We start from the raw sequence: 27048 nt of genomic DNA on the forward strand, positions 1-27048 counted from the left end.
GTCAGTGCATAAAGGGGTAGGGTATCGCCCTCAATCACTGTGAAAAATATAAAGTTGGTTCAAATGAATGGTGCTTTGTTGAAGTTTGTCAACATGTATTCCTGATTGTTGCCCTTTCCATAGAGGTCAGATGTCACAGTTCAGCGGTGCAGGAGCTGAGATCAAGGGCACTTCAGCAGCCCGGAACTGAGGACTGAAATTTGGTTCCTCGTGTGCAGGTTTCATGCCATGCTTTTTTCTTTTTTTTTCTCTTGCTGCCTCCACAAAGCCAATTGTTTTCATTCATTTTACTATAGTATAAAAAAATCATATAACTGAACTTTGAAATATGGTTAAGTATTTCTCTATAAATACACTCCTATGAGAATAAAAAGGTTTGAGGACACCTGACCTTAGCTGACTTTTGCTCTCACTGTAAAGAGCTGGCTGAATGAAGTCCTGTCCAGCCATGTAGGTTGATGTCAAGCTGCTCAAGTATTGGCCAGTGTCCAAAGGCTGCTCAGAGAGCAAGAGGAACACTGACAGATGGACAGGGGGATGGAAGAAAAACTGACGTTAAGACAATTAGTTGAGAGTGCTAAAGTGTAATAGTGAAGTAGGGAAAATAGATGGAAAGAGAGAGACTGGGGGGTAGATGTAAAGGCTGACAGAAAGACTGAGGAAAAAAGGGAGGAACTTCTGTAGTATCATAACATGTTTTAATCTTCAGCATCTTGTCCACCTCCTTTTTTTTTTTGGTGGTATTCTCCTCTATTTCTCCTTTCCTGCCTTCCCTCCCTCTTTTTGTGCTGTCTTTGACTGTGTCCCATCTTCAAGGACAGCAGGGGTTTTGTAACTTTCTCCGCCTAAATTTAATGAAATGTACTGTCCTTTTACCTCGGGAGCTCAGAGTCCATAAATTGAATCACTGCTCTTTTCAAGTCACCATCTGTCATACATTTGACCCACTTTGGGTGCAGACCCCTAGTTTCTAATACAGTGAAAGTAAAAGGTGCACTGGTGTTGACAGGTAAAAAGAGTTGCTCTCTTTGGCTCTCTGGCAGGTGATGGGTTGAGAGACATTTGAGTCTTGTGTTAAATAGGGCTGCAACTAATGATTATTGTCATTATCGATTAATCTGCCAGTCATTTTCTTGTTTAATTGATTAGTTGGTTTCCCAGACTTTGATGTATCTTGATAATCAAAATACTTGCTAATTGATTTTCACATATTTCACATATATTGGTTCTCTACTAATAAGTCCTTAGAGAGAAACTGACTGCAGGGTGAAGGGAGACATTTAGAATAGATACTACCGTTAGAACCGTAAACAATGGAGAGAGAATTTGGCTTTCATTACTTTCAGAACAGGAATGCAGAAATCCCTTATTCAGAAGCCCCTTTTGTCCAATTGTCCATCAAGCAACAATACAAATACAGTCAAAAATTCAAAACAAAGACATAATTGCAGCCCAGATTTTTTCAATTGTCAGCATCCAAAATGTTGTGAACCTGGGCATCAGTGAAGATTAAAACATGCTGGAAAAGAGTTATAAGTGTCTCTGCTGTAATTTGAGTGACAGCCTGAGCTGACGTAAGATAAGTGTAAAGGTTCAAACAACCTTGTCTATAACCCTTATGATACCTGCACCTTCTCTGTGACAAAACAAAGCTTTCAAGATTCAAGTCAGGTAAACAACTTTCTCATTTCTCATTTTCTCAGGTCATTTTTAATGTCATATGCTGGTAGAAGATATTTAAATAGACTTTGATGGAAGTTGGTAAATGAATTAAAATCATTCAAATGAACAAAGCACTGTGTTTTAACACACAAGAGAATAAAATGAAGCCTATCATTCAAAAAAGATTTATCCACCATTTTTAAGTGGTACCACCTTACAGTATTTTACAAAATAATTAGAGATGAAACGGTTATATCGATTAGTTGAAAATTAATTACTACTACTACTATTAATTACTACTTTGAGAATTGATTCATTGTTTTTATCCAGCAAAAATGCCAAAGACACAGGTTCCAGTTATTAAATGTGAGGTCTTGTCTTTTTCGTGCATCACAGTAAATCAAATATATTTAGCTTTTGGACTGTTGATTGGATAAAATAAATAATTTGAATACGTCACCTTGGGTTCTGTGAAAGGGCATTTTTTAAAAATGATTTTCTTCCACTTTATAGACGAAATGGTTAATCGAGGAAATTATCTCTAGATTAATTGATAATAATAGTTACATTCCTAAAAACATTACGTCATAAATAAGTGCAAAACTAATTCTTTAAAAGGACAGTAGGTAATGTTAGTCCCTTATTACCACTTTTACAGACAACAGATAACATATACTTTCAATGTATCAAATTAATTAAGCTTTTAATTTACATGGCTTCTTTCATACAGTATAATAAAGGAAGCTGATATTGTTTTGCGTTTAAAACACGAAAACAATTACAGATGGTGAAACAGTGGACATTAAAGAGCAACTGAAGAAACCCCTGTGTTGTTGAAGTACTGGCTAATCAGCACGTTTCATGTGATTCCTGTGCATCGTGACCTTGTGAATGAAAATAAAATCAGAGACATTAGGTTTGACAGCGGTCAGACTTTTGTGTCTTGTTAATGGTCGAACCCAGCCACTTACTTTCTGTCTGGTCACAGTGAAAATCAGTTGTTTAGAGGTCATGACTAAATAATGCGATGGTCTAAATTACTCTGTCTTTGCTACTTTCTTTTCTGTCTTATTTTTGTCTCCATTATCTCTTATCTCTACTGTGTCACAAATCCCTTCCACACCACTTTCATATGTCTTTTACCTGCTTTTATTATATAATTTTATCTGTCCCTTGCTTTGTTTCCCTCTAGTCATTCCTCCCATTTTCCTAAGTCCCTTCCGCAATCATAGATTAGACCTGTCCGCCGGCTGTCATTGTAATTCACAAGAAATTTTCATCACAAGAAACTTGCTATCTCACTTTTTACTTGAATGTCAGTATGTGGGCGCTGATCTTACTCACCCTATATCCTTTTCATTTTCTCCGTTTTTGTTTATTTCTCTCTTTCGGTATTTTACGTCTCTCTCATATTACTTTATGCTACTGTATGCTCACTCTAAACTGCATTATACACTGAGTATGTACGGAACATAGTGTAAAGAGAGTATTGTCGAAGTCCAAAGTCCTTACGGGCAAGTCTCGCCACCACACACCACAGACATTTCGCTTTCCGCTTCTATTCAAAATGCTTTAGGTGGCTTATCTCCTCCCTTATAATTTGTCTGGCACTGTCACCTTGCAAAATAAGTGTGGTTTTGTGTTTAGTGCATAACAACTTTAAATGAAACCTGATGGGAATTTCTCTCTCATGTTTTCATTCTGTTGTTTCTTCAGTCCGCCCCTTTTATTTCTCCATCTGGTTCTTTCTTCTTTACCCCCATCCCTTCATCCTTTTCACAGCAGATCCGATTTCGCGGTTGCCATGGCAGCCGTGTAATGACTTGGCTTGCTGAATCGGCCGGGTCGTCTGGTGGCAGAGACACAGATACAAAACAGAACCAAAATGAACAGAAATTAATTGTACAACATATATTAGGTTAGAGTAGAATAGAACAGTTAATCTGAACTGCATAGCATAGACTAGAGTTGAATTGAAACAAATAGATTATTATATATCAGAATAGACAGAATGGAATTGATCACAGCAGATTGCAGTTACATGAATTTGGATAGAACTGTAGGCTATGAAAACTGGCCTATAGAATAAAGCAGGATAGTTTTTTGAAACTAAATGTCAAGGTTTGCAGGCTTTTACAGAAGAATATGTGTGTAGTGTGTGTAGTAGAGATGTACTGGTACCATCAGCAACAGTGATAATGGTGCTGATTTGATACTGTTAACTGTTGAAACTTCATTACACTTCATGAATTGCCAGCTTAATTATCTATTATATATTAGGTCTCTTCAATGAATGTTTTACACTAGATGCCTTCACTGCTGGAAAAAAAAAACACCAGTAAAAAGGACCTGAATGTACTAATGATGAGTTAAGTAACATCGGTGTTGTAAAACACCTCCACAACCATTACTAATCTGCTTCTCTGTATTGAAATCATACATCGGGTAGCTTATGACTAAACCAGTTCACACTGGCCAGTAGAGTATTTATAATGGAGTGTGTGTATTAAGCTGTTTAGCTGACCTCTTTGTTCTTAGCTCAGGCACACTCTTAAAAGCTGATGTTGTACCTACATTAAGTAGATTTAGGCCACCTATCTGGGTCTGTAACACATCAGGATCACCGTTAGTAGAACTACAGAAACAAGGAAGCTCAGTGTTTTACTGGGTCTGCTCTGTGATCTGGGAAAAAGTGAAAATGTAGAATGGTTTAATGTGACAGGTTCTTTTGGGATATATTAGTAACACACATTACACACTTACTGTTGGCTCTTGGTATGACGTGTAAACCAAAGGTGGCTTGTTACACTTTGGGCTCTGACTTATTGGCTGATTGACTGACTGACTGGCCTGCTTCACTGGTTGAATAATTTGCCTGTTCACTGCTGTGTGTCTTTGGTATTTGGTTCAGTGGAGCAGTGGATGTAGAACTTTTGCATAACTGATACTATTAAACCACACTGCTGCTGCTGTTGAGGTGTCAAAGGGACAGCTCGAAGAAAACAACCTAAATCATTTTGTGGAGAAATGTTATATTCAGATGTCTAATATTTAAATGTCTTTCTATGTGTCAGAAATCAATAAATGCGTTGCATAATTTCTGAAAATATGAGATTTTGTTATTCAGACTAGGCATTTCTGGCTTCACCTACGTCCAAAGTACATGGAGAAAGGAAATGGTATTAAGAGGTCGAAACTCCAGCAACACTCGTAGTATGAAGAAGAAACACATTTCGGCATTTTGAGTAATCGATTAATCAGCCCCTCATTTCAGTTCTACTGTGGAGTCAAGGACTCTGTTACTTTTTGTTTGCTGGCTGACTTGCTTTGGGTTCTGTTACATTGCCCTACTGACTGGTCTTATTATAGCATTACTGGAGTGAGGCAGCTCTGGATATGGAAAGATAGATTGCCATAGAAAAGACCATATAGGACATGCAGCTCTGTGTGCGCGTGTGCAACAGTCGTAAATCACCTGGGCTGACGTGTAGAATCAAACAATTTTTAATTTCTGTAGGAGTATCTGTATCATCTGGGTTAGTTTAAGCAGGCCACAGGAATAAAACCAGGACTCCACTGTGGACATGGACACACACACACACACACACACACACAGCTGAGTCTAGTTTTCCTATAAATATATTTGAAATTGATTCAAACTTTCTTCTTTCCCTCTAGGTGAAGGTAGTGTGGTAGCCAAGCGGTCCTGCCTTTTTTTGCCTCCATCCTCTCTCTGTCCTGTCCCTTCTTTATCCTACTTCTCTCTCTTTCTCCCCCCTCTCTCTCCCACTCTCACTCTCTCTGTCTCTGTGATGCCGGGCTGTGGGTGAGCGTATGCCCGTGACCAGACAGAAGCTGGGGAACTTAAAGGTGGTGCGGCGGCAGCTGCTGCAAAGGTACAGAACAACACTTATCACCATCACCACTGGTCAGTGATGACACTTAAACCCCAATGTAAAGAAAAGTGTACTTTCTGACGTACAGCCTGATTACTCTTTTTAAAGTCATTCTTAAAACTTATCATAATGCTTGACTTTGCTTGCATAATTGGTTGCTGTGGAAACTGTTGCAGTAACTATGGGGATAGGTAGTAGTCAACAGTTTTTGTATAGATTCACATTGTGTTGAAGACAGCACTTGTGTTAGTGATTGTTATTTAAAATGTACTGCAGTTATATGTCTCTGATAAAACAAGCTCCTCCAGAATAAGTCTAGACAATTGTTTTTTTCCAGAATACTTTATTTTTAAATTCTCTAAAATGTTAATTTTAAAAGTTATGATTTTGTCGTCAGGTAATATGTTGCTCATTTTTTCTAAAAAAAAAAACAACAACAAAATTTTAGTCTTTTTCTGTGTTTTCAATCATGTTGTGGGCATAGGTTTCCGTTTACTCAGATAAATGTCTGAATGCTCTATTCAGGTAATTTGTTTTATATAACGGTTTCCTGATTGACTGTAACAGGTATGAACACCAGCCGTTTGTCTCCTGTCTGGCTGGCCTCTATGGTTGCCAATGGAGACGATACCAAAGAGCCCGGGCGCAACCAGGGGAGTGCTGCTGCAGCAAGGTACACAAACACAGACCACCATCTATAAGCAGTGTGTGGAGTTTGGTTAGTTTGCTGATTGTGCAGAGTATTGATTCCCCAGCCAGTTTTCCTCCACCCAGCCTGCTGACTCTATTGCTTACTGCATTTCTGTGAAAATATATCAGCACATATATACTCTGTCAGCTGGTATGAAAATATACTGATTCCATGTGCAGTGTGTAATATGACTGACTTCCTCTGTATCTGTCAGATTGTGTAGCATTAGCGAGTTGCTGTTTTGCCTCCAACTATAACTATTACTGTTATTTTGTCTATACATTTTTTACCCTTAGCCCCAAAAGCTTTTTGAAATGTAGACACTATGAAGACAGGCTCATTAAACTTTATATATGATCAAAGTGTACTTCAGAGATTTAGCATTTCAAATAATTCAAGTAAGTGAGTTTAATGACTTTCTTTGGATGGGAGTGGGTAATTTGGTAAGACAAAAACCTGACTTGCGTGTGTGTGCGTTACAGGTGGAGTGTGGCAGTTTTGGCCTCCTGATCCTCACCTTCTTCCTGAGTTTTGTATTCCTCTATTTCTGGAGTGAAGCTCAGAACGACTACGACGACTTTGATTGGTGGGTCACATACAGCGCATACTGTATGTACGTGTTGGCAAACACGCACACTCATGTTAGTTGGAGTATGTTTTTTTTTTTTTTTTTTTTTTTAATTGTGATTTGTAGGGCATTTGTTGTTTTATGATGGGGTTAGGGGTAGCTGTCTTGTCTAAACAAATAAAATAAAGGAATGAGTGAAATGATCATCTAACAATGAATGGAATGACACCAACCCATCATTAAAACCTGATTGATAATATGAAGCGCACTGTATTTGATGGCTGATGACCGTTTTTCATATGCATCTTCAGGTTTAACTTTGGGACTCTTGGTTTCTGGTTTCCCTGGTCTCTGGTGCTGCTGGTTGTTGCTGCTGCTCTCTTCACATACATCGCCCTACTATTGGTACGCACACTGATATGATTTTTTTGAGCCTGTCTAGTTTAGGCACTTGCTCAGATATGAACATAGATATCACCAAAGGAAAAAGAAGCAAACAGAAAACATATCTCTATTATACTTAGAGATCTGATTATACACTCTTTGCAGCTTGGTTAAATAGATAGATAGCGTCATTTTTAAATCAAAGGTTGCCAGTTCAAATCCCTGGATGTACACACTTTGCTGTTGTGCTGTTCCTAAGCAAGAGACTTCAACTTAACGCTTCCGTGCAAACCAAAGATTACCAGTAGTAGGACTTATTCATCCAGCACCTGATGGGGCCCAACTTGGTGGTTTGGTTGGAGTGTCACTTTATTTTTTCTGTGTTTGAGACAAGGGGTTTCATTAGGCACTATGTGCACTTTAGCCCCTCATCCCTCCCAGCACTTTTTGTGACATTTAGGAGCTTGTCTGCTTGCCTGAGTTGATAAATATTATGCAAGACTAATTATATAATACAAAAAAATGGACACAGATGAAGCGGAGGAGAAATTTGCACCATCAGATTCCATCAGAGTCTGTTTAGAGAGGCATATAACAAGTTTGACAATACTGCCAGCAGTGGCAAGATACCCACTAGTTTTCTTAAATCTGCTAAGGCATTTTATTAAAAAATAAAGCGTGTTGGGTTGACTTGAAAGCTGAGTCGTTAGGGGGCACACCACACAGGCGTAAATGACCCGAGCAGCGAGTCCCCAGTTCGACTCCTGGCTGGCTGTACCATTTGCTGCATGTCCTTCCCCTACTCTCTTTCCCCACATTCCCCTTCTGTTTTTCCTTTCAAATAAAGGCAACAAAGCCCCCCCCCCCCCAAAAAAAAAAAAAGAAAAAAAGAATTGTGCTTTAATGATGTTCAGTTTAAAAAAAATGCTGGAGTTAAATAAAAACCATATCGGTTCTGGACAGGTCAAAGCAAATGCCTTGTAGGAGTGTTACTTGATGCAGTTTTCTGCAGCAATTTTTCATGAATATATAAACATTGTTCAGGTGCTGGCTGTGTGTCTGCTTTCTGAGGGTCAGAGGCTTTACCTTCACTGGAGCCACAAGGTATACACACACACACAAACAGAATAAATAAACACAAACATTGACCAACAGTTTTTCGTATTTTTGTGTTCCCCCTTGTTATAAGTCGTTAGAAGTCGTGATTTCTTGTCCTCTTCTATGTCAGACTGGCATCGTGGTGACATTGGCGTTCTCCGTCACAGCCACTGCCATCCTGTCTGACCTGTGGAGCAAAGAATGGAAGACTCTTCTTCTCTCTCTGCAGGTTAGCCAAACCCTGGTACACCAGCCGATCACAGGAGATAGTTGCAGGAGCTTTTTATAATTTGCCTAAAATTGGCAGTGCTATGAAATGAGAACAGTGGCTCAGAGCAGGTAGAAGAATACCGGGGGTATTATCAAGTTAGTGAGCAAGTTAGCCGAGGCCTACAGAAGACTGCATACGTAATATTACATCTTGTAATCCTAAATCCACCTCCATACTTGACCACAGTCAAAGATCTTGAGATCAAAAAAACAATCTGCATATTTCTACAGGTTTAGGTAAAAGTGGGTCCACAGTTGATTAGCACTTCCTTTGCCATGGACTTTGAGCTTTGTAACCTAGCAAACCTTTTACATGCACAAAAATGTGTTTTGAATTGAATATTTGAGACTGTTCTGACATTTTGGCCAATCCCTTGTCTTTCTCTCTGTCTTTCTCTGTCATTCTCTTCCTCATTTTATCTTTAGGTGACAGCACCTTTCCTCCATGTGGCTGCAGTCTCACTAATGGCAGTTCTTGCCTGGCCAATAGCGTTACACTTCTTCCGCATGAACAAAAAAGGTAAGCAAGCTGACGACTGTTTATCTTGGGCAGTTTTGAAGCTTGCATTGGAAGTCAGGTGGGTCTGTGGATCTCTGTGAGAATGACCAGTTGCAGCAGTTCTACATGTTTCTTATCATACATTTAATCTGCTCATCTGTATTAGCTCATACTGCTTAGAGATAAACTAGGTGGGAAAAACCCGTTTAAAGTCATCACCCTCGTTGAGTATTATTAATTGGTACAGCAAACACTTTAGCCAGTCCCTTCAGGACCCATTGTACATCAAAGGACTTGATGTTTGGGAATGCTCTAGAGAACGAGAGAGAGCTCTCAATGACGTACAGCAGTAACTGGAGGGACGAAAGTACTGAAGGACCTTGTTGAAATGACATATTGGCTGACTTCTGGCGTTACAGGGTTTCCGCTCTAAAGGCTTCAGTTGTAGTAGTACTGAGCTGCTCCGCCTGCCGTGAATACAGCTATTCTGAAATCAAACATACCCCTCAGTAGCATGACGTATTTGTCTGGCATGGATTATACAGCGGCACACCTCCCTGTCATCCTTCTTTCTCCCTCACTGCTTCCTCTTAACAGAAAATCAATGTCTCATTTTCCTAGTCAATTTTGCACTCTTCTCTTTGTCTCTGGTGCTTTCTGTCTCTTGTTTTCTGTCTTTTTTCATTCACTCTGTTCTTTTTTGGTTGCTTGATCATTCCAACCTCTTTTCCTGCCTGCTCTGCCCTGTTTGCTGCTGTGTGTTTCTTTTACTTATCTTTTGGTCACTCTCTGTCTTGCATTGTGTCTATCTGCCTTTTCCTCACCACTGAATGGCTTTGACCTCTGTGTCTCTCTGCATCTCTTTTCTCTCTTCGGTCTCCATGGGTACTGTCCCTGGTTGCCATGGCAATTCAGCGGGTAGACTGATGCTGAGTCATGTCGGGGGTCTCACCTGGCAGGAGATAACAGAGAGAGAGTTGGGTTAAGCTGGAAACAGACCTTTTAAGAATATTAAAAAATAAAAAAACCTGACTTACTTTCTTTCTTTCCATTCCTTCCTTCCATCCCTCCATCCATCCATCACACTTTTTTACATTCAGCGTCCAGCAGGAGTTCTGTTTATCTTATATTTTCAGCTTTATAACAGTTGGTTAAATGGTTTTGGGCAGTTTTGTTAGCCAATCAGGTGCCAACATGCCAGCTGCACTAGTGTCTGTGCTGAGCCATGCTGGGACTCTCTAACTGATAGGTAACAGTATGGAGCCTTACATAGAGCACCTGTTAACATTTCAGACCAAGCAGGGATTCTCTCTTTCTTTTATTGCTCTGGTGACCTGCAGTAAGGCCAAAAAGCTAATGAATATAACTATACAGTATTTTGATTAAACAGCATTAGCAGTTTTCAAACAGTCATTCTTTTATTTTATTCCAGTAACTGTTGTAATAATCAGCCTTGAGCCCTTCTTTTTCTCTCACCCTGTGTTTTAGTGGTATAATCAGATTATAAGTTCACTAAATAGAGCAAACATTCTTATCTCACTCAAAGTTACAAATTTAACTACTACTACTTCTACTCTTTATATTACCAAAGATACACAAGACAATTTCCGTTTAAGTTTTACTACAAGACAAGCTTATAAAAATCAACTTGTATATAATTTATGTTTCCAGTTTTATGTTTGAACAATTATCTAGATAATACCAAAACTTTTGGTCAAGATACTACTATAAAAGTCCTAGTTCGGTCTGTCTTCCTTGGCAGATCTACTCTCCAACCAGACAGCCATCATTCCACCTGTTTTCCATATGACTGCTGTTCAGTGCCAGACCACCACATTGATCCTATCAGGAAAGATTTACTGGATGTTATCCTGATTAAGTTCCGATTTCTACGCTAGCAGTCTCCTGTATCGCTTAATTGGATCATATTTAGAGGCTCAAAGGTGTATCTTTGGTATTTGGGTTTTTTTCTGTGTGCGTTGCACAGTGCACTGCAGATAGATTTTGTGTGTGTGTGTGTGCGTGTGCGTGTGCGTGTGTGTGTGTGTGTGTGTGCGCAGAGTTAATTATCAGCCATGAAGTGACGCACAGATTAAATATGAAGTCTTGTGTAGCTATTGTAGTTAAAAAAAAAAAAAAAGGTAAAAATCTGTGTTGAACTGGTACTTATCAAATGACACAGTATGCTGATAAACTTTATACTAAACCATCAATAAACAGATTTTCTCTAATGTTGTTGGCTGAAAACTGTGTCAGGACCCCTAAAATGTGTGTTAGAGTGCTTCTAAAGGCTTCAACTACCATTTGAATTCATCGGCAATAAGATTTAGTAAACCACAAGGAGCTAAGTCCTGGATTGAAAAAAGCCAAATATCTTGTATTTAGTGATTTTTAAAAAAGTTATTAAGTGAATGTACTATAATTAAGCATTGTTGTGGTGTTGTGTGTTCTTCAGTGCGCCAGGTGGCTGTCCTTGGTCTTTACCTGTCCATGCTGTTCTCTCTCTACCTGGTCCCTCTGGGAATGTACTCGCCCTGCATTAAAGAAGCAGGAACACTGGGACCAGCCCCGACACTCATCGGACACAGAGGAGCTCCAATGGTAAGACTGAAGTGAACTGTGCCAGCTGGACTAGTCTCAATTCTGCTTAAAGTCTTTGTTTTACTACCAATTTTGACCATCTTTTCCGTCGGTTATGACAATATTTTTTTCATTTTACCACTTCAGTGGTGAAATCTGGAAATATGGACAGCGTGTATGCTTGTGGCTGTGCGTATATGTGCATCCTTATTCATCAGTCTAGGAATATTTTTGTCTCATTTGGTGTGTGTGTGTGTGTGTGTGTGTGTGTGTGTGTGTGTGTGTGTGTGTGTGTGTGTGTGTGTGTGTTTGTAGCTTGCTCCAGAAAATACCGTGATGTCGTTTGAGAAGGCAGTGGAGGCTGGAGGAGAGGGACTGGAGACTGACGTCACCATCAGGTATATGCTGTTCTCACCTGTGTATGTATATGTATCTGTAAGACCATGCGTTTTTGTAATACTAGATAGTATTAATAACAGTAAATAAATATATATAGGTGTTCTCAAAGGTTTGTTACCACTGCAGTGGCCATTTTAGTTTATTAATTCTTCTTTCAGCTGCAGAACTGGACAAGCACATTCAAAGAGTTTTCATGGATTTCCAGATCATTTCTTATGCCTTGTCGGAGCTTAAAAGAAAAAACATTTCAAATCAAATACGAAACACCTCTACAAACTTAAAGGTGCCCTGGGGAGCTTTTAACCAGAAGTGGGACTATGAAGCAGTGTTTTGCAGAGCAACTCCCAGTTTTATTTGTATCTAGTATTGGTAAGAAACACTGAATGTTAATATAACATGAAAACAGGCATAGGCCTGAAAGATGTAGATGGTGATTTCTGTCTTTGTGTGCATGGATTATGGAAGCCGTCGACACAAATAAGTGGTTTGTCATCCATTTAAGTAAAAAAAGTACATCGCTGAGTAGCAATATGCATCTTAAAAGCCAAACAGGTGATAGCAGAACAAGGTTTCACAAGTACAGCCAAACTCAGATTACACGAGTTTAAAACACTATTATTGAAATTGGAATGACCTTTGGCAGAGCAGAGCAGTCGGCCAACAGTGAACTGATGCTGAGTCTGTGCCTTGGTGCTAATTATACAGATCAGATGCTAGTGTGCTACCCTCAGTGCTAAGGTGATTACTGCAATGCTAATCCAGTTAGCTGTTAGCCTTCCCATTAGCCAACGGCCGGTGGGTTAGCACACTGAAAACAGAGGGATTAGCAGCATGGAATGAATCAGCGTTAGCAGGTTAGCTTAATCCCATGCTTCCCTTGACTCCAGTGAGTCTGTTTGTGTGTGTGTGTGTGTGTGTGTGTGTGTGTGTGTGTGTGTGTGTGTGTGTGTGTGTGTGTGTGTGCTTGTGTGCTTGCGTGCGTGCGTGTGCGTGTGTGTGTGCGTGCGTGTAACTGATATCACTCGGGTGAGTAATCAACATGACAGGCTCACTGAGATTGCTTATTGATGAGCATGTTAATATAAAACAGATTCCCTTATGAAAGCAAGTTTTAAGTGCTTTAGAGCATCAAATGCTTAATGGTGACTTTAATCATCTTCTCTTCGCCTCCCTTCATTTGCTCTTTTGCTCATTTTAGTGTCCTGCACTTTCACTTGCTTACATTCTGATTCCTCACTTTCACTCTTTTAATATTCCCCTTCACTGTCTGTAGTTATGATGGTGTTCCCTTCCTGATGCATGACTCCACGCTGAAGAGAACCACTAACGTTGCAGAGGTTTTCCCAAATCGAACGCACCTCGATGCCTCCATGTTCACCTGGGCCGAGCTACAGCAGCTGAATGCTGGCGACTGGTTCTTATCTGTGAGACTAACAAAAACACTCACAAACACAATTTGTAGTTGTTTCAAGATAAGGCTTAATTTGTTCTAAAATGCAAAAAAAAGGGCATTGATACATCTACACTGACAATGTCACATTCTTTCTGTGCAATGTAAATTAGGTTCATTCTTGGCATTTTCTTTTTTTATTACTATTTTTATTGGAAAATATCCAGATTTCTTTTTAAAGGTGACAGATATTTTTAACTGATTTTAGCACAAATTTGAGGTCCCCCAAGCACCCAATGGATGTTCCTGTTCAATTCTCTATTGATTTTTAATAATAAAAATAAGCACAGCTAGATTTAGCTTTTTTTCCTTTTCTTTGAATTCTCAAAATGACTAAGCATCTTTTTTTCAACATCACTCCCTTACAGAGGGATCCATTTGGTACTGCGTCGTCCCTGTCTGAGGGGGACCGCTTGCAGGCCCAGAACCAGTCTATTCCCTCGCTGGCTCAGTTTCTGGAGGTAGCAGCCCGTAGCGGCAGACTAGTTCTGTTTGACCTGCGTAGGCCACCATATGGACATCCCTACAGTCAGTCATACATCAACACCACTCTGCAGGTGGTGCAAGCCCACATCAACTCCTCACAGGTGACTGTACAGAAGTTTTCATTTTGACAATAAGTTGAAAACTGATATGGAATTGCATTATATAATATATATCTGGGCTTGTTTTTTGTACGACTTGAATGATGATCAATGAAGAACTCCTGCTGCCTTTGCTCTACAAACCCTATTCTGGGATCATTGTTCACCAAATGTGATCTCACAGTGTTCAAGAGCAGTTTTCCCTTTTTTTTTAATTTATCGATTGTTGCAACATATTTTGTGCATTCCTGGATGTGTCTATGTTTTTATTGTACGTGTGTGTGTGTGCGTGCGTGCGTGTGTAGGTTCTGTGGCTTCCATCAGAGGACAGGGAGTTGGTCCAGGCTGTGAACCCAGAGCTGCAGCAGACCTCTGGGAAAAAAGCCTCTATTCAGGAACTGACAGACGGCCACATCATCAGACTGAACCTGCACTACAGCACCATGTCTCAACAGCAGATCAGGTACGCACACACAGAATCTTCCACCATCCCCCGTGGGGACGCTCATTGGCATACTGCATTCCCCAACCCCTTACCCTTACCTTAACCATCACAACTAAATCCCCTACCCTAACCTAAATTTGATTGTAGCCTGAACCATAAAACCACCCTAACCCTCAAAAAGCAGTCTCCACCTGTGGAGACCTTAATTTTTGTTCCCATGGTACCGCGAGTCTCCCATGGATTGTTGTGTTGCAGCCTCATGCAAAAATCATTTAAATTCATTTTTTCCCCCTCATCAATCTGTACTCTAAACCCCATAATGACAAAGTGAAAATGGAATCTTAGAAATTTTTGCAAATTTATTAAAAAGGAGAAACTGAAACATCACATTGACATAAGTATTCAGACCCTTAGTTCAGTACTTTGCAGAAGCCCCTTTGGACACGAATACAGCCTCAAGTCTTCTTGGGTGAGACACGACAAGCTTTTCTTATTTCTACCACTGTAATCAACTGTATTCTACTCTTATACACTTTGTTTTAAGAGAATATTTCCAATTAATGTACCTGGTATGTTTTAAAAGTTTCAAACTGACACAATGGTGGCGTTTGATTCATTCATTCTGATCGTCTTTGCTTTGTTGTCCTTTAATCCTGTCTGGCTGTTGTTGACTATACTATGCCTGCAAGTGTTTCACAATAAAAGCCCTGTTAAGAAATGAAGGGTTTCTGTTCACTGAAGCTATTAATTTGAAACGATTACTGGAAGTGTTCAGCTTGTATTAACAGCATAATGCAGCAAGTTTAATAGGGCAAACAGGAACGTATCAAAACAATGACCAATTATACTTATCAAATAGAGGGAATTAGAAATAAAAGCCTGCCTCTAATACAAGCCTGCTTAAAGGAAAGGAATGTTCCCTTCTGCAGTTGAGGTAAAAAAAAAAGTAAAGGCCTTGGTCACTATTTGATGAAAAAACAGTAAGAATACCCAAACTTGTTTGAAATGATTTTTACCTAAATATTATGTCCCCACACTAAAGGTACAATATATTTTCCTGCTGCAAGGAGACACTGATCACAACAGTGTTTAGTAAAATATGTCCCTTTGCAACAAACATCACTAACAGAAATTTAAAAAAGAACTGACGAGACATTAGATGTGCTGCTAACTACGCACCAGAGAAAAAAATTAAAAAGTAAAATGACATTTGTAGCATATTTTTATTACAAAAGGTATTTTCTAAAAATCCGATTTAAATGTGGATGTCTGAATTACTTTGCATTTTTAATTTCCAAAACAAAGCCTGACAAATTCCCAAATTTAAAAGACAAAAATGAAAATAATGAGACCTAAATATAGATATGCAATACGTTCAATCACTCAGTTATGCAGTCATACCCATAAGAGCAGTGTGATATTTCACTGAGCTTTTCAAACTATCTTCTGTTTGTGTGTGTGTAGTTACGTAACTCAAGGTACAGTTGACCACAATCTCCTCAGTGACTCCGTCTTGTAGAACAGGGAGGGAGAGGTAGGGAGGTTAAGGACAGGTGAGAGTGTAGTTCATGGCAGGATTGAAGAGAGAGAAAGAGGAGAGACAGGAAAGAAATAGAAGAAAGGAAAACCTGGGTGAAGAGAAAGTTATTCAGTAGAGGAGAGAACTGTGTGGAGTCATAGGAAGAGAGAAGCAGTGGAGGAAGTACAGACAGGTTGGAGATGGGAGTTTTAATGAGAGGAGGTGATTTAGAAGAGAAGAGGCTAAGAGAGCCTGATAAGTAGTACAAGAGAAATGAGTGGTACTTGTACATAGATAGAAACTGTGGGAGAAAAATCTGGAAAGAAAGAGGTGAGAAAAATGGTTGTGTGACTCACATCGACCGTTATTAACACAAGTCACAGTCCACTGAAATAGATTTCCATTGTTAATGCTGATTCATATTCACTATAATATCTCATCAAAACATGGGAATATCAGCTTTGATGGCGCCGTATTCGTCCCCAACTATGCCTGATTGGATGAATCATGTTACACTGTGTGGTAACAGTTGTCTCAAAGTTGTGCTCATAAGACATCATAAGCACTTTGCGAGTGTTATTATTATAATCGGAGCATTGTGTTTAAAGGATGTGCTCAGCCTTTACACAGTGTAACTGCATATACTGATATACTGATGATTAGAAGGGGAGAATAGTTCTTCTGTCTATAATGGACAAACATAGGTACAGGTAAGAATACTTTCACTTTGATACTGGTTCATCACCAGTATCACTACATACCAAGTTAGGGAAGCACTGACCCAATACTCCAGATCAGTATTGACGGCAATACAGGCCAGTATTTAATGAACATTGGAAATGACATAACTGATCTATATTACATTCTGTTTCTTTTTCAGTGCCGTGATAAAATTCAGTGTTTCTACTATTAGTCATCAGTTGCCAACTCAGGTTTTTGTGTCACAATAGACCCCTGCCTCATATTACAGTACATAAAAAATAAGTTCCACACTGTCAGGTGTATAGATTTGAAGTATGGATAAAGAAAGAAAGCCCTTGTATTGAATAGGTACTCGGTACCTGAGTTGGAGTATTAGTTGGAGTATAAGTTGGATTGCTGCATCCCAAATTCAAATACTTTTTTTTTAAAAATAAATAATACAGTTTTACCTAAAGGAAAACTGGATTACATATTTACTCACACGTTATTACTTTTTTGTGGAGATTGTAATCAAAACAAATTTTACTATTTTTGATTGTTAGACCAACAAACCACGGATTTACTACATTGTTGGATTGTGAGACTGCTTTAAATGCATAGTTTTAAGGTTGCATTTGTGTGGTCTGCCATGGACTTCACCTATAATATTTTTACAACAGGGCTTTCTTTTTGAAAGTGACCACAATGACTGAAAGGAGTCTAATCTATGGATACATATGCTACAAGTTCATATTCATGTAACTTTTCATAGCACTAGCAGACTGTGAAAGTGGATGGTAAAAGATTTAAGAATTGCTACTTTAGCTTTTCTAGCATCAGTAATTAAAACAAATTTTTGTTAAAAGCACAAAATGCCGTAGCTGCAGTAAAATGTTAATCGATTTCAGTCCAAAACAGAGTTTGTTTGTTTCTACTGCTCACTGCTATAGATTTAAATTGTTATCAAAAATGAGAGTCATGAGGTTATTTAAGTACTGATAAAGCATGAAGCTGGTATTGGTTACGGTTCAATAAGATAACATTACAACATTTGAAAAAGCTGTTTTGAACCGACCCTCAGTGTGACGTCATAACCAGAAACCAAAAATAATAACAAGATTATATAACTCCAGGACTATAAAACTCCACGTTGTATAATGATGTGAGTGTGCATACTTGTTCTTATATCCCGGTGGGGATTTTAACATGAATGCACACTAACCCATGGGGGCACATATCAGTGGGGACAAAAATTGAGGGCCCTACGGGTAGAGACTGCTCTTTAAGGGTTAAGACTTGATTTTAGGGTTCAGATTAGGTTTGGGTCAGGGTGAGGGTAAGGGTTGGCGTTTAGTTGTGATGGTCAAGGTTAGGGTAAGGAGCTAGGGAATGAATTATGTCAATGAGTATCCCAACAGGGATAGTGGAACGCGCGCGCGTGCGTGCGCGCGCGCGCGTGCGTGCGTGCGTGTGTGTGAGAGAGTTGAATGTAATACTTCCATTGTGATAAATTACACCTCTCTCTCTCTCTCTCTCTCTACAGTAAGTACCAGTCAGTGAACATCAGTACTAACCTGTACGTGATCAGCCAGCCGTGGCTCTACACTCTGGCCTGGTGTGCCGGAGCTCAGTCCGTAGCCACCAACTCCATCCACGTCCTGTCCAATATACACAAGCCGCTCTTCCTCATGGTGAGCAGATTGCACTCTGTTATCAGGTTTCATTTTCTTTGCTGTCCTGAAAAAAGCTCACATCATATTTCTTAAAGGTTTGTTTAGTTAGGCTGCATGTAGCTTTATCCCTGATCTTAGCATTCAGCTCATTACTGCATTACTGCTGAAGTCTGCTGTCCTAGCTGTCTGTGCAGTTACTGGATTAACACATTAGTTTTGTCAAACGAAACAGAGGCCATCTTAAAAGATGGTGGGACTTTTTTGTGGTAAACTTTCTCAACATCTGGTTTAAAGCCTTTGCCATTAGAAACAACCAAAACCAAAGCTATTATTGCAATGTTGAGGTATCAGTTTTTTGTTATCAGTTGGCTTTCTGTTAATCTGTTTGTGATACTAACAAATGATCATAATAGTCCGGAAATAGTAAAATCTTCAAACAAATTATTCTCTACTGTTCTGTGGAAAAAAAAAAGAAAAACATGAAACAGAGAAAAGGTTAAACCTGATCTAATGAGATTAAAACTCTTGTTAGACCATGTGAACATTGGCAACACTTAATTGCAACCATTAGTATTTCCACATCATATATTTCATGCTTCATTAAAGGAGTTATCGCTCACAGCGAACACACACGGCTGTATTCAGTTGTGTTGTAAGATTAAGGCACACTGCCACTCTGATCATGACATAAGGCTCAGAATATTCTAGTGAAAACACCAGACTTGAACATTTATATTTTAGACAACTAGAATTTGCTCTTATCCAGTGTGAAGCCAGGTAGGAGGTTCTGTATCACGCTGAAAATCTCTTCAGCAGGTGTCGTGGGTGTTTGAAGATTGAGCCTGTGAACTTTTGGTTACATAAAGGCTCTTTTTCACCACCTCCACGTCTGTGTATATTCAAATGAGTTTGATCAAGGTTTCAATGAGTGTATTCCAGTCTAAGTGCAATACTTTATGGTCACTAAGTGGAAAACTGATATTAATTTTCACATTCTTGTGTCTCTGTCCCAACAAATGTGAGGAGCTTTTTTTTTTTTTTCATCAAATGTAATCAACACTTTTTCTCCCTGTGTCTCTCCAGACTCCAGAGGAATATAGTCTGATGTGGATTCTGACTGATGCGGTGTCAGCCTTCCTCATCATCGCCATTTTCATATTCCATTGGTACGTAGACACACACACAGTTGCTGCCCTCATAATTACCTTCCCCTGCTAATTGTAACGTCTGGTATTGGGATGGTGAAGCTGTGCAGGGCTGAGTCATCCTGGCTGCTAATGAGGTTTTATTATTAATATGTAATCTGAGACGTCACTGTGGCCAGCAAATGTGTTTTTGATCAATGGAAAATGTGTGTGAGTGAAAGAGGACTACAGTGATGATACTCGCTGGGACGTCAGGGCTGATTTATTTTTCAACCTGGTACCTCATTTATGTAGTACTGGCCATCATTTATAGAAGTTATAATATTTTTCTACGCTGCACAAATTTTTTTTGGTCACATTTCATGTGTACAAATGAATGCAACACTATGAATGCCTTCCAGGAGAGACCGTCTGAAAATGTGCTCCGTTATCTACGTATGTAAATGATGATCACGTAACCTCTCTCTCTGTGACGTCCGGCTCAACCTCTGCTTCCAAGCGTGACCGTTGAGAACAACTACAAACGCTTTTGCCCTCCGTCATGGTCAAATGACTCGTTGTAAAAACTAGTTACCAGTTGTGACAGCGTGGCTGGTGCTGTTTTCACCTTGTGAGTCTGTGTGTGCCCGTGTGCGTGTGCGTGTGCATGCGTGTGTCATCATGGCAAAATGTGGTCCTAAAGACACCTACTGTAGCAGGACCCACCACAGAGTCGGCTTTATGTACTCTGCTAGGTTTTTATATGTCTGTCTGTCCTTCCCTCAGTGGACAGATTTTGTCTCCACCGTGGCATCACAACTGTGCGAGATGCAGTGACAAAACTTTACTGGTGTGTAGCTGAGATCAAAATGAACCCATGAGTACTGAGCACTCGTGTAATAATATAGCAATGACCACTGAGTACTCATGGGTAGGAACATCAACATATTGATGGGCGTTGCGGTTGGTGTGATCCCTTCGCAAGATGGTCTCTAGTTCTTTCTGAGACTTTTAGACTGAGGTTATGAAAAGCGAGAGTGTGAATGTCGGTGAGCTTCATACCTTCCTGTGAGCCAGATGAGGCTGGATAATTTATTTCATGGCCTCTTCTGTGATTTTATTTTTCTTTTTTTAAGTTTTTTTGTTTTTTCCACCATTTCTTTCACTATCGGTCCCTCTACTCTCTTTTATGCCTAGGCTTTAGTCAGCACTCACCTGGACACACACACACACACACGTTCTAATGCATGCTCAGTGTACACATCAAAGAGTTACGCTGGCACACACAGCTGTCTCAAAGCACTTTGGTAAACACAGAAAGACATAAACACACCTGGTTATTCTCTGCTCCTCTGATTTCTCTCTTTGGTGTGTGTGTGTGTGTGTGTGTGTGTGTGTGTGTGTGTGTGTGTGTGTGTGTGTGTGTGTGTGTGTGTGTGTGTGTGTGTGTGTGTGTGTGTGTGTGTGTGTGTGTCAGGTGGAGAGAGAGAGGCCTGCCCTTCTGGTCCGGCAGCCGCCAGACTCATGAGAACGGACCATACAGCAAGTTCAGGACGGGTATGAGAATATTTATCTTCTCTTCCCTCTTTGTTGAGGCTTGTGTGTCTACACTGTGTCCTTGTAGATCAATTAAAACAGTATCTAATGCCATGTTTCCATCCTGACTGGTATTAGCTGTGTTTACTGTGGTTTGGGATCCTTACTGATGAGGGAGTTAGACAGAGTTTAGGATATCTTGTCTCACTGCTTGAGTGAAAGAACGGTAAAAGGCATATTAACTACAAGAGAAAGAAGATGTAGTCAACAAAAACAAATATCGTTTTGAGATTTTTCTGTTTCTTTTTGAACAGAAGATAAAAAAGGTAAATCTTGAAACTCAGTATTGTTCTAGACTCATCTGTGAAATTGAAACATTTTGTCTAGAATCAACTCCTGTAAATTTTATGTTTGGGGACTTGCAAACCTTGGGCAGCTTGTTAAAGGAATCCTCTGACATTTTGGGGAATACTCTGTGTTTCTCATTTGCTGTTTTCCTGGGAGCTAGATGAGAACATCGGTATTAATTAGGGTTAAGGGCAGAGTTAGGATTTTAATGGAGCAAGAGGAAAAACACTTTCAACAGGTCTAAAGTCTTGATTACACATTGTGTTTTGTTATCTAGCAAGCTAGCCACGAACGCATCTAAGAATCACCAGAGTTTTATTCAGAGTTGCAAAAGTGGGCAAAGCTGGAAACGTAACCATGAGTAATGAACACACAAAGGTGTAATTGATATTAATCTTAGCAAACAATCATATTTCCCAAAATGTCAACGTAATCACTTAAATGTAGCTTGGCTCAAGCTATGGCTCAACCAACACAGACAAAACACTATTTTCTGATTGCCGTCTTTGCATGCAATGATTTCCGGCTGTGTGTGTGTGTGTCAGACTCTTCAGAGGCCATCTGTGTTCGCTGGAGCCCCCTCCACTCTGACCCCCCTGCTGGAGCCCTCGTTTCCCTCCCCTTGGTCTTCAACCCATGACACCCTGCATGTCCGCCCTGCATGTCAGCCTTTCAGGAACCTTGTATGAACCCTGAACCCCGTTTGAACTGTACAGGCTTCTATGTTTCCTTTAGAAAACTGGCACGAACCCTCTATGAAGCATAAAGCTCTGTGAAACCAGAAAGCTCGTAGTGAAACTGTGGACCAAGTATTTACTACATGAAAATAAAATTTGTGTGATTTAAATGACTTTGGGGATTAAGCTTCACTAGGTAAGCAACAGCAAAAAAATACTCACTACACAATAACGTAAAGTAATTGAAGGGGTCGTGGTCTGATGCAGGACTTAGACGTCTTGAGTGCGTTTGGATTAATACATTTGTAGAAGTTTATGCCTGGAGATGGAAGAGCGGCGGATGTCTCAAATGCTCCAGACTGGAAAATGCTGTTGTTGAGAATTGGCCTTCACCTCAACGTTGTGGCTATAATCAGAGGAAATCAGGAAAGAAAGCCACAGGTTGTGCAGCATGTCACAACCACAAATGACCTCCAACAGAGAACTATGGTAGATGAAGCCTGAAAATAACTCTTTACTATGGTATATGGGTCCTTGCATCATGAAAAAAAATTCAGCAGCTTACATGTCACTTCTTTTTTTATTTCATCTTTGAATTTATAGATGTATGGCTGTCTTATATCCACCTCAACCTGCATATATGTTTCTGGCACCATTACCTTGAGCCCTATCTCCTCCAGTATGGCCTCTGTATTACCCACAGTTTTCCTTGACATGTGAAGGTATCAAGGCTAAACTGTTTGACCTTTGCAGAGCTGAGTGACGTGTGGTCCATCTCCAGCGTCCACGTCCGGCCTGATCTACAGAGCACGCCCAGTTCACCCAGCACCCCTCGCCTGCCCACCATCACTGAAGAATGACTGCAGGAGAGAGAGACATAGAGGTAGACAGAGAAAGAGAGACAGGCAAGACAGAAGGGTACAAAAAGTGAGAGATGGGAAAAAGGTACTTGTTTAGAGACTGAGCGTTAAAGCCCCTGAAAACTTGTTTTCAAATCTTAAGCACATGTCGTTAAAATTAAACATTCATAGCTAAATGAGCAGCAATCGAATCGGATTAAAAAATCATTTTGGTAATCATTTACTAAGAGCTAACACTCAAAAACTATATGTGGTTTGATTTTAATTCAAATGTGCCGAATTTGTAATATCTTTTTTCCAATTAAGCCCTGCCCCACTTTAAAAAAAGTGAGAAAACTAAGAGAAAACCAGAAATGCAGAAATATGTCATTTCAAATTACCAAAACTGTTCTATGTTTGGCAGAACTTTGTGTTAAAGTAGGACCTCATCCCTCACAGTATGAAGCTGATTAAGAAAATTGGGACAAAGTGACCAAGAACAGAACAGAAAAAAAAGGTTAAAGTAAGAGACAGCAGCTCTTCTGTCCTTCTCCCCTTCCTTTGTCATCCTCTCTCAGTCTGTGGGCTGAACTGAACTGCTGAACCAAACCTCATTCACTGATCTGCCACCAGTGACACAAAGAGAGATTGAGGAGCACCAGTGTCCATTTCCATACTATAATCTCAGATGCCATTAAAATGCCTGGGCAGTGAGGACAGTTAAACACTAGCCCAGGGGCTGACATGCTTGAGAACATTTTCATCTCCGGTCAATCAACACCAGCTGAGCTCAACAACGCAAGATTTCAAAGACACTAAACCTCAAACAAGAAAGAAGAAAACAATGAATATATTCTGCTGTAGTAACATATGAGTCGCTTTCACTCCTACCGTCTCGTGTTTCTAGTTGATAAAAACCAAATGTTTGACAGGAAGAGCGGCAGAGAGGCGGTGAATCTCTGAAGGAGTTAAAGCTGACGGTGATAAAAAGGGTAACTTCAAAGCAGGAGACATCCGGACGATGATAATATGGACTCTGAGTATCTTCTGTACGAAGTATAGTTTTTCACTTTCAGCTGTACCGATATCAGGAACATTAGACCAAACCTTAGACCATGTCATCGATTTTAATCTTTGTATGTCTTTGAGTTCTTGGATGCGGTGTATGAACTGTACGCTGTTTGACGGAATGAATGTAAACTTGAGGCTGGAGAAGGAATTGTTAGTTACTATTTATGTTTGTACTAAAGTGAATGTATTATCAAGCGGGGCCATGTTTCTCAAAAGCATATGAGAAATGTTCCGGCTGGGTCATTTCACTTTGGCTACAGATTTGTGCCAAATGTAGCGTCAGCTGTTCTAAATAAAGATTAGAAAAAGATGCTTTTGAGAAACCGGACCTTGTTCTCTTTTTATGAGGCAGTGAACACAGCATCTGCTTTTTCTTCAGATATACGCACACAGGACGTACTGGAAGCATGACTATACAGTACGTCTGTGCTACATTGCCCTAACTTAATCTGATTTTAGATCTGAACTCCAAAAGCCATGAGTTTAGGGGCCTTGACTTTCTGAGTGGTTTTGACAGTTTGCTGCACAGTGTTGGAGATGAAGCAGGACGTGCTGCAGTAAGTGCCATTAAAAAAGACTGTGGCTTTCTTTTCATTGTTTAGAATCCAAATCACTTTGTCCACCCAGCACGGTAAATGTACAGGAATTCATTTAGAAAATCCAACAATAATTTCTGACAGATCTCCTTGGAGGCACATCATCTGCAGGTATCGATTGCAATGAATAAGTGGAACACGGTTCACAGTGGGCTGCTCATTACATTTTTTTAAGCTACAGTCTGAATGATTTCACCCAACTAACCTTTCATTTAGCATTTAATCTCTGATTCTGAATCATTCTGAGACTCAAATATTGGACTTTTAAGTTCAGGATTTGGTTGGATTTTTGCCATTGGTCTCAGGTAGACTTGAGGTTGCCCTGTCTTTGTGTGTCCTGGACCATGCTTTGGTCTCATGTTGGACTCTCACAGGCCTGGCTGTGGTCTACTTGAGGTTGTACTGTACAGTACCGGTACAAGTTTCTGGACTATTTATTTTGTCCTAAATAATGCAATACAAGACCTCTGAATGAGATTGTAATCAATGTATTTCCTGCTCCTAAAGTCAGAAAAATAAAAAATGAAACAGTGCTAATACAATCTAGAACTTAAGGTACAAACTTAAATCATTACTGCACAGAATCAAATGACTGTCTAAGACTGCAAATGCAACCAAGCAACTTCATGTACTGTATTGTATTGTAATATGAATAAGCGGTTGGCATTTAGTTTAGCTGTATTAGCGTTCCTGTTGGGTAGGCTAAGCATTTTAGCTACAGTTAACTATCACTATAGCTGCCCAGCCATAATTATTCTATTAAATATGATGTTTCCCACCATAAGACTGAGCGAGTCTGGTGTCAATGCAGCACTGCCTTCGAGGTGCGTTGGATTTCCAGCTTTGCGTGTGTTGGGGTTTATCCAACCTTTGTTGTATAGATGCTTTCTTGAAGTGATACTCAACCCAAAATCTATCGTAGCTCAGCTCGTGCGGACTTCAATGGTGACTCAAGTGGTTTCAGGTTTTCAGTTGAAACCATCCTAACATCCAGAGAAACTTCTGTATTTCCCAAAACACAGTCAGGTAAAAATGCAGCACTCCAGAGGTCAACAACAACATGCTCTGATTTGTCAGCATATTGGTTGAATTAAAAGAGATCAGCACATGTCCTTATTAATTGACCTCTGAAGTGCTGCCTTTTTCCAGACTTCAGGTCTTGGACGTTGTTTTGTTTTTTTTAAGGCAGAGCACCCAACTGAAGTTCAGAGCAGGAGTAGTGCACCTGCTTCCCCTTATGAATTCATAGAAATTTCTCAAACCCCTAAACTCCACTGTATGATCCACTTCTCCTCTCTCCAACTGTACTTAGCCAGATTTTGATCAGAGTATTTAACACACTAAGTTGTAGATGAAACTGTTTGAGCACGTATTGAACATGCAGATGAACAGCGAAGTGGACAACATGACAACGTGACAGCAGACAAAGTACCTCTCACGTTTGCTTGGAACCCGCAACTCAACCAAACAATAAGTCTTGTCTGGCTTCCTGAAAGCAGAGGTTTAACCTCAGACTCCGTTTTTGCATTTAAATCTCTATGTTGAAGACAGACATTCAGTTATGGTTGCGTTACACTAGTGCCACATACAGACGACCCTTGCATGCTGCTCCGCACATTATTTCAGTAAGGATAATGCAAACAGCTAAAGAGCTTCTCATTGTTTAATCTCAGCCACCTTTCCTCCAGAATGGTGAACAAAAGTATTTGATGCACGAAAAGATTTTTTTTGTTTCTTGGCAGGACAAAAGTGCAAGACTTTGTTTGATGAAATCCCTTTCTCATTTTCTGACCCAGTCACCAGTACAACATACGGTACCTGCTTTGCTGTCTTGATGCTATAGATAAAGAATGTGCTATAGATGATAAATTGTTTTTGTTTTTTTACAGGCTTTGTTTGAGGTCGGTGCCCGTGTGATGGAATAATTAAAGGGAGTCATGAATTTGACTCCAATGGTACTTCTCCATATTGAAGTTATGTTTAAGTTTTGCTCTACCTCCATCAGTGGTGTGATTTAGAATTCATGGCTTGATCCTGGAAGGAGGACCTGGTCCTGTTCATCACCTGTGTGTCATGTGATTGGCTTGTACTCTGAGACATCGGCTGTCCTCACGCTTGTCCCTTAAATGTGACTAAATTATCCTAATTACGCCGTATTTGTACGAGTAGTGCGAATGGTTGCCCGCTGCACCAGAGCACATTCTCAGGTACAATGAGGACTTGAAACATTGGATCGCTTAAAATCAGATCTTCTGAGTTAGAAAATTACACCGAATGATGAGTTCCAGCATCAACTGTCAGCATCTCTAAAATCTGGAACAATGTAAGTACACACAGGCTCGTGTCAGCGGTGGTGTATAAATGCTCAACAATGTCTTTGAATGAGGAAGTGCGGCACTTGGCGCTGAGGGAAAATAAACGAACGTATAAAATGGGTGTGATGGTCATCGGTCTTGAC

The 27048-nt window shown here is 39.9% G+C and overlaps 1 protein-coding gene across 2 annotated transcripts in view; it reads left to right on the top strand.

Annotated features, from left to right (window-relative positions):
- The window catches only part of gdpd4a (glycerophosphodiester phosphodiesterase domain containing 4a), a 38566-nt gene extending 12991 nt beyond the window's left edge, over nucleotides 1-25575 (top strand). Inside the window, exons 2-17 of one of the 2 annotated variants that reach the window (XM_040131642.1) lie at nucleotides 5341-5558; nucleotides 6126-6231; nucleotides 6732-6835; nucleotides 7129-7222; nucleotides 8246-8305; nucleotides 8430-8528; nucleotides 8996-9089; nucleotides 11524-11669; nucleotides 11964-12046; nucleotides 13321-13471; nucleotides 13866-14084; nucleotides 14387-14544; nucleotides 18270-18417; nucleotides 19483-19565; nucleotides 21001-21080; nucleotides 22838-25575. In XM_040131642.1, coding sequence (XP_039987576.1) covers nucleotides 5497-5558; nucleotides 6126-6231; nucleotides 6732-6835; nucleotides 7129-7222; nucleotides 8246-8305; nucleotides 8430-8528; nucleotides 8996-9089; nucleotides 11524-11669; nucleotides 11964-12046; nucleotides 13321-13471; nucleotides 13866-14084; nucleotides 14387-14544; nucleotides 18270-18417; nucleotides 19483-19565; nucleotides 21001-21080; nucleotides 22838-22944 — 1794 coding nt within the window. In that variant the 5' untranslated portion in view covers nucleotides 5341-5496 and the 3' untranslated portion in view covers nucleotides 22945-25575. Of the gene's footprint in view, nucleotides 1-5340; nucleotides 5559-6125; nucleotides 6232-6731; nucleotides 6836-7128; nucleotides 7223-8245; nucleotides 8306-8429; nucleotides 8529-8995; nucleotides 9090-11523; nucleotides 11670-11963; nucleotides 12047-13320; nucleotides 13472-13865; nucleotides 14085-14386; nucleotides 14545-18269; nucleotides 18418-19482; nucleotides 19566-21000; nucleotides 21081-21952; nucleotides 22811-22837 lie in introns of those variants that run through there. The other variant, XM_040131643.1, reaches the window with a different exon arrangement.
- The last annotated feature ends 1473 nt before the right edge of the window (nucleotides 25576-27048 follow it).

This window comes from Xiphias gladius, chromosome 7 (genome assembly GCF_016859285.1).
Source record: "Xiphias gladius isolate SHS-SW01 ecotype Sanya breed wild chromosome 7, ASM1685928v1, whole genome shotgun sequence".
In the NCBI taxonomy this organism is placed as follows: domain Eukaryota; kingdom Metazoa; phylum Chordata; class Actinopteri; order Istiophoriformes; family Xiphiidae; genus Xiphias; species Xiphias gladius.